This window comes from Scardinius erythrophthalmus (genome assembly GCF_964197995.2).
Source record: "Scardinius erythrophthalmus genome assembly, chromosome: 7".
NCBI lineage: Eukaryota > Metazoa > Chordata > Actinopteri > Cypriniformes > Leuciscidae > Scardinius > Scardinius erythrophthalmus.
The window spans coordinates 37,276,129-37,288,684 of record NC_138227.1 but is presented as its reverse complement, the minus strand read 5'-3'; the positions used below and the strand labels follow the sequence as shown (position 1 = coordinate 37,288,684).

At 33.8% G+C, this 12,556-nt stretch overlaps 1 protein-coding gene across 1 annotated transcript; it reads left to right on the top strand.

Moving 5' to 3' along the window:
* Positions 1–710: 710 nt before the first annotated feature.
* prss16 (serine protease 16) lies at positions 711–11,129 on the top strand (the record flags this gene model as incomplete). The annotated part of the gene is made up of 11 exons (XM_081370929.1): positions 711–839; positions 1,319–1,418; positions 2,936–3,065; positions 3,152–3,275; positions 4,916–4,993; positions 5,908–5,955; positions 6,025–6,309; positions 7,473–7,605; positions 9,640–9,819; positions 10,116–10,267; positions 11,070–11,129. 11 exons carry the CDS (start codon positions 711–713, stop codon positions 11,127–11,129), a joined length of 1,419 nt encoding a protein of 472 aa, XP_081227055.1.
* Positions 11,130–12,556: the final 1,427 nt, after the last annotated feature.

The following is a 12,556-nucleotide window of genomic DNA, read 5'->3' as shown; positions in this document are numbered from 1 at the left end:
CTTTCTGAATAAAAGTATTGTTTGAAAGTATTGAAAAAAACTATTGTTATTGACCCCAAACTTATGAACGGTAGTGTATAATGTAACAAAAGCTTTCTATTTCAGACAAATGCTGTTCTTTTGAACTTTTATTCAAAGAATCCTGAAATTTTGTTTCTACACAACTGTTTTCAACATTGATAATAATAAACATTTCTTGAGCATCAAATCATCATATCAGAATAATTTCTGAAGGATCATGTGACACTGAAGGCTGGAGTAATGATGCTGAAAATTCAGCTTTGATCACAGGAATAAATTACTTTTTAAAATATATTCAAATATAAAATAAATATACCAAAGCTTTAAAATTACAACATTAGCTAGTGTCATTTGATGGGCTTGAAATCATTTTAGTCAGTGCTTAAGGGTTGAACAATGATAAATATCAATGTTTTTCAGGCGTATTTCCACACTGATAATGAAAATAATGATTAGAATGATTTCTAAAAGATACTGAAAATTCAGCTTTGATCACAAATAATAAATTACATTTTAAAATATATTAAAATAGAAAACAATTATTTGAAATTGTAATATTTCACAATATTACTGTGTTTACTGTGTTTTTGATCAAAATAAATGCAGATTTGGTGAGCAGAAGAGATTTCTTTCAAAACATTTAAAAAAAAATTGTTCTATATTTTTTTCTAGGTCAAATTCTATGGCGAATGAAGGACCACGTGCATAAAATCCAACAGGCCCGAATAAAACACACTTCCACTGCCATTCCCAAGAAAGGCACAATTCACCAACCCCTGAACCACTATGACCAGCAGAATAACAAAACCTTCCCACAGGTACAAACTATAGACACAACCTCACACTCATCCTGCTCTAAATGTGATCAGACACAAGAACAAGACATGGGGAACACTTTTTATAATGAGTATACAGTAGCCTAATAAAGTACTTAGATCATTTGCAAAGTATTATAGTTAATTATTGTAGTATCTTCATTGTTAATCTATTAATAAGCTATTATATAAAAATAGGGAGCTCTTCATTCATTGTCATTAACTCAATTATTGTTTAATTAGCTCATGTAAAGAGTAAAATAATGCTTGTTTGATTTGTAAATACGTTATTACTGTTTATTTATTATAAAGTGTTACCGAAATGGGTCGTTTTAATTCCTACTTTCAAAATCATGTGAAATAAAAAAAAATGATTGAAGTTATTATAAAATGTTGTTTTAATTAGGCCTATATTAAAACGAATTAATTAATCATGTCAATTATTTTGCCATCATTTATTCTTTAATATTTGTTCTCCACAGAAATTCTTTGTGAACGACGTTTATTGGCAGCGTTCAGATGGACCGGTCTTTCTCTACATAGGAGGAGAGGGACCCCTCTCCAAATTCAGTGTATTGTTCGGTTAGGAGCCTTTTTTCTTTTTTGGGGGGGGGGGGGGGGCTTCAAGTCATTCTGCTACTTTCAACCTGATCTCCTGAGAAAAACGTGATTATAGATACGTTTTATAAAGCCAAAATACCCGTCAGTTCCTCCTACACCTCACTCAACTGTCCACTGGGTGGCGCCAAATGTTGCAGGTTCAAAACAAGTTAATCTAAGACGCATCATCATGCTGTCATTTACTAGTACACAATATATTTGTATAACTTTTGGGAGGGCTCTTAATATAATTTCTCTTAATATCAAAGACTTACAATATAGAATCATCAGTCACATAACTGGTTGCCTCAAAAATGCATTTACATTTATCCAAAGCAATGGCTTGCAAATAAAGAAGAACATCACAAAGAATTCAAAAAAAAGGTTATTCCAGAACTGAGTGTTCATGAAGCAAAGGTTGTGCGTATGTGGACCAGACGGAGAACGGGGACAAAGAATTGATAGTAACACTTTAGAAAAATGTGCCGTCATTAATGAATAACTGCAGGAACAAATGAGTAACACACATCTACTATATATCTACTATCTGAACTATAGTTCACTTTGAAATTAAATTTTGGTATGTTTTAGCTTACCTCAAGGGCATCCAAGATGTAGGTGTCTTTTTTTCCGCAGTAGTTTCAATTTTGATATTTTTAGGTCAAAACGTTCTTGTCTGTCAGTCATATAATGCAGGTCTATGGTCACTGTCTCAAAGAGCAAGCACAGAGTCCAAATTAAACAATTCCCCATCGTCCAAATTAAACAATTCCCCATCGTCCAAATTAAACAATTCCCCATCGTCCAAATTAAACAATTCCCCATCGTAAGTACACACTGATGGCCTAAGACACGAAACGAGCAGTTTGTGTGAGAAAACGAACAGTATTTATATCGTTTTTACCTCTTATACACAGCCACATCCAAGTGATCTGGTGCAGACTGGTGCATAGATATAAAACATTGCAAACTTTTGAGATTTTTGTGAGATTTTTAATAGTAATTCCTTCCGATGGATTTGGTAACACTTTAGTCATTACTGTGTTCCCATGATCTTCACTTCATAATACTGATCCAAATAATTAGTAGTTCCTTTAAAAGGATGTAGTAACTATTGATTCATTACTAATGGGTTACCATTACCTTATATTATCCATTATGCATTATTAATTATGAACCTGCATATAGTAGTTCTAGTCTTCAGTGAGGTATAAAAAATAGTAGTTATTGATTAGCTAATAGTGAACTACCACATTCGACTGAGCGCTATTACGTACTAATACGTTAATCAGAGTTTCTTGTTAGTTAATAGTAATTGCTAGTGTTAATAGTGCGTTACTGTGTAGTTACCTGTGTAGTTATTCATTAATGAAGGCACAGTTTTCTAAAGTTGAATTAAATTCCAAGTTGAAGTTAAATTCGAATTGATTCTCTAATTTTGAGAATGCTAATCCAGAAGTGTGCTTTGCGTTTGACCCCCCTCCTCCTCCATCTGTCAGGGCACCATGTGCTGATGGCAGAGAGTCACGGAGCGCTGCTGGTGGCGCTGGAGCACCGCTTCTACGGGCAGAGCATCAACCCTGATGGACTCGAGACCGAGACACTGAGACATCTCTCCAGCCAGCAGGCGTAATGACGACTGACCTTTCACTCGTCACAATGATGATCACAGTGTCAGTTCTGATGCATGTTGTTTCCTCTCCTCCCTGTCTCAGTTTGGCGGACTTGGCTGTGTTCCGGCACTACATCAGCCAGCGCTTCGGCCTCTCGCACAACAACACCTGGATCAGCTTCGGAGGCTCCTATGCTGGAGCTCTCTCGGCTTGGCTGAGAGGAAAGGTTTGTTCCCAAACAAGTTCAAAAATTCGATGAAAGTGTTGGTCCCGTGTCTTTAACTACTAATGTATGTACTTATTGTGTCCATACACGTGTGCTGCTGGGATGCGGGTGAGGTTCGGCACAGGGTTGGTGGTTTAGGAGGGTGGGTTAAGGTGTAAGGGAAGGGTCAACAGTATAGGGGTGTAACAATATATTGTGTCACAATATATCGTAATAATAAAATGCATCAATATGTATTGTGTATAGTTCACCCAAAATAAAAATTAGTGTGTGAGAAAAAAATCACGTTTTCAGAGTTTCAGTGTCAGCACTACATTAAACTACTACAGTATATAATGTTGAATATAATGTATAATAATGCAATGGGGGAATATTTGTGGGTCCTGGTAATGCCAAATGTCTTATGTTATCAGTAAAAGGTGGCCTACATTATTTTAAATATATCTTGTCAGTGAAAGAGCGCAAGCATATTTGTCTGAAATAATTCAGTATTTTCAGCTTCAGAATCATGAATATTGTTATTCTGGTGTCTCTATTGTCCTGTGCGTTGGGTTTCCAGCACCAAGTCCAAGCCTATTCATTTACACACACAATGCAAAACCAAATTTAGCATTTTAATCAACAGTACATTTTTTGTTAACCTTTTACCATAAGTCTTTAGTATCGCAATAATATCACATCTGAGTTCAGTATCGTGATATGTATCGAATGTTATTACACAGTTATTTTTTAAAATGTAAGTACAATGTAAAAACATGTATGTACTCATTAAGTGCACTGTATCAAATGAATAATTTAAATGTTAGTACAAAGACATCATTAAGTGGAACCAAAGTTTTGAATTAGTTTTTAATCTTTAATTCGAATACATTTTAGAGGATCAAATCTCCACCAAGGTCTATCACCTGCACCTTAAATGGTTAGTTAACTAAAAAAAAAAAAAAAACTGTGTAACACTTTAAGGACCCATTATTTATCATTAGTTAATATCAATGAGCACATGAGTAGTATTGATTAATCATTGTTAATGTTAGTAAAAATACAAGTGTTTATTGTTTGTTCATGTTAGCTCAAGACCATAAAATAAAGATTATAATTAGTTCTGGGCAATGATTAATCCTGATTAATCGCATCCCAAAAAAAAAAGTTTGTTTTCATAATATGTGTGAATATAAACACACACACATGCATGTATACATTTGTTCTAAGAAAAATTGTTATATAATAAATGATATATAAACATATACACTATATACATGCAAATATTTCTTAAATATATACAAAATAATTATACACAGTACACACAAATATATTATGTAAACACAAACCTTTATTTTGGATGAGATTAATCACAATTAATCATTGCCCAGCACTAATTATAATAATTAGTAATAATAATTAGTAAATGTTGAAATTAACATGAACTATGCTGAATAAATTAACTTTAGTAGTATATTTCATTGTTCATGTTGAAGAATGTATTAACTATTAACAAATGGAACCTTATTGTAAAGTGTTACAGAATTCTGTCATCATTTTCTTTTCTTTTTTTCTTTTTTTGTAACACTGAAGAAATGTACAAAAATGCCTATGCTGCTCTTTTCCATTCAGTGACACTCCAAAATGGGTTTTTCTTCTAGTTTCCTCATCTTATCTATGGAGCAGTGGCATCCTCCGCCCCTGTTCAAGCTCAACTGGACTTTAGCTCTTATAATAGGGTGAGAGTTTCATTCTTGTGAAGTACTTATTGTTATTATTAATGTTATTGTTGTTTTTGTTCTGTACAATTGTCCTGTAAAATAAAAAAGAATTAACATTTGATAATTACAGGCCTAATAATAATTTTATTTTACATGTCAAGTTACAATACTAATATTTATGTTTAAAAAATTTTCACTTTCATACGTTCAAATCTTCAAGCGTTTATTTTGGCAGGATACTACTGGAACTTCTATCCACAGAAATGCTGGAAATCGTGTGAATAAAGGAACCTAATATGCATTGTTTACCCCAATTCTATGGTGCTCTTCGGTCACTCTCGACTGAAAAAAAATTACGTTTTAAAAATGTATAAAATCGTAGCATCTCCAGAATAGTACAGAAACTTGTTTTCTCTCTGTTCAGACTGTAATGACCCGTCAAATGTTTATTTGAAGAGTCAGTTTTTGCGTTATACAAAATTGACTTATCAAATAAACATTGCAAACAAAAAATAGACTTTGAGATTGTCTAAACTTATTTTCAAATCCACAACCTAATAAAAGTAATTATGTCTAAAACCAACTAGAGAATTTGCAAGTCTCTTTAAATACAGCTATACAGGCATCTAGTGGTTACAACATGACATCAACGTGTGTTTTTTACTCCAACTGATGACACTAATCTGCCTTCAAAAATGTCATTTTAAATACTGCTAATAATAATAATTAATAATAATAATAATAATAATACAAATCTTAGAAAAAAAAACTATTACTTTCAATCAGAAATCAAGTGTGACTCCCAAATTAGGGGATAGGAGATTCCCAACACCAACAAACACCAATTTGGGGAAACTCTGAGCTAGAGCACAACACTTTCAGTAGTTATTGCGTAACTTGTGTGGTTTGGCATTAAAACCTTTATTTTGCAGGTGGTTGCTTATAGTCTTATGAATGAGGCAGTGGGTGGCTCTAAAAAGGTAAGAGCACATTTAGGGTTGCTATGAATCCCTCTGTGTGTCTATCTGAGTGTGTGTGTCCTCACTCAGTGTGTAGCAGAAGTGAAGGCAGTGTTTGCAGCAGTCGAGGCAGCTCTGCTGATGGGGAATGAGACCGAGGTGGGAAAAGACTTCGGCTGTTGTGAGATCCCTCTGAAGCCGGAGGACAAAGCGGAGCTGTTGCAGAGTTTGGCTGATATCTTCATGGGAACCGTCCAATACAACGAGGAGGGGGTCGCGTTCAGCATCGCGGAGCTGTGTGACATCATGACCAATAAGAGTGAGGCCTGTGAGCAGAAGGAAGAGGCGTATGACCGTCTGGTCAAAATAGTGGCGGTAACATTTCTTCATCTCATTTTATGTGGCATCCAAACTATTTGGTTCAAAGAAAAAGTGGAATTGTGTGTAGCTTTAATAAAGAAATAAAATAAATTCAATTTAAGTTTAGATGTATTTTAAAGTTTTGTGGTATAACAGTATGCATTACCACAGATAAGGTAAGTACATTTTGTGTTGCCTTGATTAGAAATTCTAAATGTAAATGCTATACAATACTACAGTATTATTTCATTGGTATATATATATATATATATATATATATATTGGTATATAACTGGTCAAAAGTTTGGAATAATTAAGATTCTTTTTTTAATGTTTTTTAGTCTCTAATGCTCACAAAGACTGCATTTATTTGGTTGCAAATACAGTAAAAACAGTTTTAATATACTGTATTTTAAAATGTAATTTATTTCTGTGATCAAAGCTGAATTTTCAGCATCATTACTCCAGTCTTCAGTGTCACATGATCCTACGGAAATCATTCTGTGTGTGTGTGTCTATGTAAACTATTACATTTTTAGGATACTTTTAAATTGTAAATACTAAGATTTCACAATATTACAGTATTACTGTAGTTTTCATAAAATAATTGCAGCCTTGTTGCATTTAAGAGACTTCTTTCAAGCACGCATGCACGCACGCACACACACACACACGCATCTTGAGCTCAAAATTTGTGTCATGAATTTATAAATTTACAAAGAATTATCATGTGAACACTTAGCGTCCATTTCTAGTGTGATAAATGAATAAAAAGTTCAGATATTTTTTAAGATATTTACTCAAATAATGTAATAATGTAACAAGGTCATTTGGCAATAATTTAGCACACTATCTTCTATACTGCTTCTATACGGCTAATAATATTCTAATTTTGCACAGATGTTATGCAACTAAAATGAAAAACACAATATCATTTCTAACCAGCTGAGGGCATCACTGACTAAAAAATGTTGTCCGATTCTTTTAAATCTCTTCCATTTGAAACACAACTCTACACACAATACTGTACAGTTTCCTCTTACTATAAAATACATTTTGCTAAATTAAAATAGTATTTAAATGATAAAATCATCACAGATTATGTTGATAAAGCTCAACAGCCCCTTTGAGACGCAGGTGTAAGTCTCATCATGAACATATTTCTGCCATATCTTCAGATGTACCTTGCCAGAGAGAATGTCCCGTGTCTGGATGTCTCTCACGAGAAGCTTGTGCTTGAACTCAGTAACACTAAAGCTTCGTCCAGTTACAGACAGTGGCTCTACCAGTCCTGCACTGAGTTCGGCTTCTGTGAGTATTATATAAACTCTACTCGTTTTGATCATCCTCTGAAGCTCATTGCATTAGATAACAAAATATCAAAGCAAGTGGCTTTTTCAGAATTGACTTCATCTTTCTATCCTTGTTGCACATTTTTAACAAACTGGTGATTTTTATATATGTTTAGCAATGTTTATGAAGCATGAAGGCAGTTCCCTCGAGTTCACACATGTGGAGTAACAATTGGTGTAGTTCATCATATTGGCTGTGTGGACATTTTACTAATGCTTGACATCCAAAAAGTATCACAATACTTTTGGTCTTTATCTTGAACACTATATCTATTTTTGGATCATTTTAGATCCTGACAAACATTTTTGTAAAATTATTTGCTTGAATATCGTGTTGGCACTATCTTTAAAATAATTGGCATCTGGTTTGACACACATTTTATCCAGTGCAATGACGTTTATGACATTTTTGAGTGCTGGCAAATCTTTTCAAGGTCAGTGTTTTGTCCAGAGGAGAACTGGACTGAGCCTGGTATCTCCAAAGGTTTTTCTCTGTTTCTGTCCGCCTGCACGGTAAAATCAAACAGCTGTTCTAACTAACACTTTTTAGTTAGCTTTACATAATGTCTGAACTTAATTGTACAAATCTAGTGATCTGTACTATTCACATACTGTTCCTTGATTACTCTGAAAACCCAAGTTAAGATTAATAGATTTTTTTGAGTGCCGTTTTGTCAAGCAAAAAAGGGTTGAGGCTGGGAAATTCTTAATAGACTTCCGCTCATGTCCTCCGCTTCTGCCGTTATCTTTCTCTAGTTGCATTCACTAATTTCCCAAAGTCATCTTGAACGTTGAATTGTCAAAACAACTGAAAAATTTGAGAGAACATCACATAAAGCTGATGTCATAAATTGATGTTGACAATCAATTTTGACAATGAAACTCGCCATTATGGTGATCAGTGTCCCATTGGTTGGGTGCTTGGAACTACATTTATATTACTGTAATTCTCTTCCAATTAATGCAACAAGAAATCACAGTTATTTGATTTTAAATGAAGTGAAGTGATACATAGGGTTGCTTTTAAAAGGTGACCTGACTAAATCTTTAACTAGTCTATTTTTCATGTCGAAAAAATTGTTTTTAAATTTGATTGCAACACCTAGTTTTAATTGGGTTGATATAATCCCTCTATATTTGTGATAATATCTGGCAATTGACCATGCTTGAGTGACACACAGACTTCAAGATTCAGCATGCAAAATTGTATTTCTTATTTATTAATTGTAACTAACAATTTTATTAGATTTTTTTGTTGTGCTACTAACTGACACAAGACAGCAAATAAAAACTGGCAAATAAAAGCAATTGCATAATTTATTCATGCTGCAATGCACTCTGGGAGTCAGTAATTCTGAGTAGTTATACTAAGTCAAGAGTAAATCTAGTCAAGTACTAGAACTCTTGAACTCTTGTGTAAGTGAACTATACCAACTACGCATTTGTTAGTACAACATATTATTCCTATTTCACTTTACTTAGTTTTTGTAAGGCAATCGGTTTGCTTCTTTTAAGTAAGACTAACTAATTACATTTTACAGTGTGATGCAGTTTGTGTATGTCTTGCCACTGTTGCCTCTGGCTTGCTTAGTTGGTGATATTTAATATTCAACAATATTATTGACTTGACTGCACTGACACTGAGCTGATGATGCCATCTCTGATTTCTAGATGCTTTATAGCCGAATTGAGCTCACTGATGATGTTCGCACATTTATGAGTACTGCATTATCACTAAACTCATTTCAACTGAATAATAAATGTGTACTATTGTCTTTTTAGAGCTGCTTTACCGCAGAATTGAATCCATTTGCATCATTGAATCATTATTTTCCTGTTATCTCTGTAAAGCTGCTTTGAAAATCTGTATTGTATAAAGCGCTATATAAATAAAGGTAATTAAATATTCTTTTACGAGGTTAGTTTTCATCATGTCTATTAAGTCTTAATTTCTAATCCAACTTTGTACCTTCTGTGTTGGTTTCTGGATCAGATCAGACATGCGAGGACACTCACTGCCTCTTCTCACGTGTGTCAACCCTTCAGTCTCAGACTGAGCTCTGCTCTCGACTCTTCAACATCCCTCAGGACAGTCTGCCGGTCCGCATCGACTTCACCAACCAGTACTATGGAGGGAACCGGCCCCAAACACAAAGAGTGCTCTATGTCAACGGTGAGCATGAGTGCCTTTGACTTTCATGCAGATTCTTAGACCCTTTCACCTTCGAGTTCATGTCCGAGTTCATTCATACGCATGTAATTGATTGATTTAACTTTATTGTCCTTAAAGGCGATTCTTTATGTAGACAGCAGTATACACAACACACACACAAAAAAACACACATTTATAATAAGTCATTTAAAAACTGCAGCAGGTATAAAGGATTTCTTATATCTATGAGACAGTGAAGTTGCCTGTTCAGAGTACAGTGATTGAACATTATCTGATGTGATGTTTTTCTGACCAAGGCAACATTGACCCGTGGATGGAGTTAAGCGTGGTCTGGAATGACGCGATGGCGGACGATGACAGAGTCATTCTTATTGACGGCACCGCCCACTGTATGGACATGAACGCTGATAAATCAATGGATAAACCTGCACTGCACCAAGCCAGGAAGGTAACATGCAATGGAGATTGTAAAAAATAAATATCATGGAATAATGATTCATTTTAGTTTACTTTTACTTTATAAATAAGGGAGTTGACATACCTTTTAATAGTTAACATGAACTAAGAATGAACAATACTTCTTCAGCATTTATTAATCTTAGTTAATATTCATTTCAACATTTACTAATACGTTATTAAAATCAAATGTTGCATTTGTTAACATTAGTGAATGCACTGTGAACTAACATGAACAAACAATGAACAGCTGTATTTTTTATTAACTAACATTAACAAAGATTAATAGATAATGTAACAAATGTATTGCTCATTGTTAGTTCATGTCAGTTAATACATTAACTAATGTTAACTAATGAACCTTATAGTAAAGTGTACCCTATAGAAAATGCACCGATATGAAAATTTTGCCCTATACTGATAACCGATAATTCTTTATATTTGAAAGCCGATAAATCTAAATCCAGATTTTATATAATTTTTGAGAGCATGATTACAAAAAAAGTCTCATCATGTCCCAATCACACAATTATAATGATGTTTTCATTATAATATTATTCCGCCGATATGACACTTGCATGTTGCACTGAACTGTATTTTCCTTTTTAAAGTGAGTCCAATCATATTTCAACCAATTTAAAAACATCATGGCGAACAGTGTTCATCTGAAGTGTCTCAGCTGAAGCTCAGCTTTAATATATTTCTTATCGGGCCAATAACGATAACAATAAAAATGAACATATATATATATTGTATTTTTTCTCATGCAGTTTTCCATGTTGTTATCCCCATAGGAGATTGAAAGACGTGTGGCCGCGTGGCTCAAAAGCGCAGCATGGCACCATAAGGTTTGATCAGCACGACTTTTTCATAATCACATGGCGACGGAACAGTGCCAACTGGGTTTCTTTTTATCTTTTAATTGAAAAAGAGAGATCTGAGTGCTTGACATCTTGAAATCTGCTCTACATTAGACTTCTTAACCTTCCTTAGGAGCCGAGAGACTGGTTGAGTTTAGCAAAAATGTCTAAATTATTTCCATGTATGTAATAGTACTCAAATATGTCCACTCACATGTTTGCAGTCCAGTCTTAAATGGTCTAAAAATTGTCATTGCCTGATTAATACTACTCAAGCTGAATTCATAATTCTATACGAGCATACTAATATTACGATCCCACTTTAACTGCTATGTACTTACATTATAAAACTAAGCATTTGATATGTACTTATCATTACAAACATGTTCTGCAAAAGTCTTGCCAGATTCGCATTTGCTGAGGTTAGGAGTACTTTTTGGGTTGGGGTTTGGTCATCAGAGTAAATAAGTATGTCATTTTGTGCAAATACTTTAATTAAATAGCATTTTATTTGAATATTATATATATATTTTTTGTAAGTACATATAGCTAAAGACAACCTAAGGTAATATAAAGTGGGTTCATTGTTACTCTCTGACAGAAATAGAAAGAGTTTTGCTAGTATGCTGCTCCAAATTCAGTTTCAGTCTTTTTTTTTACTTTTGCTTTTATGAGACACTTTATATAGCAGGTGTCTGTACAAAATCCGACACCACACTTGTCCAGCAACACCCAAAACACGTCCTGCACCTTTAATCATTGACTCTGTATGCAAATGCATATACTACCATGCTACTCTTCCTCTTCCTCTACTGCAATGCACAGTATGCAGATTTTCTATGTGCACAGATTTATATTTATAACAAAAATCTAACTAACTATATATAACAAGATAATAAAAGTACATAAATGAGAGATACACTGTGTGAAAATATCAATATGCCAATGCTTTACCTTTTTCAGTAAACTAATGTAAGTTAACTTCTAACTAATACTCTGTATACAGTGATTAATAAAGCCTTTAATGATAATAAAATGTGTGTTATGCAGAATTCATTTGTGTTTGTGCTGATGTGGTAAATTTCACACCTTGCTAATTCCTCGGGTAGAAATGATCATGCAGTTCAGAGAGTGAAATGTATAAGTACTGGTTTAGTGCTTTAATTTATATAATAGACGAGTCTTGCAAAACTTTCTATACTGTACATTTTTACAAGTTCAGTTATAAATTTCCAGGATCAAGAAAAATATGTTGAGATGCATGATGTTAAGAACAAGAAAATTATCCTGTATTCTCAATATACTCCCATTGCATGATCTGTACATTACAGGAGTAATCAGTCATTTCTATGCAAATAATTTACAAATAGGGGCATGTGCAATGATGTCTGAACAACAGCAGAAACACAAAATCAATCATA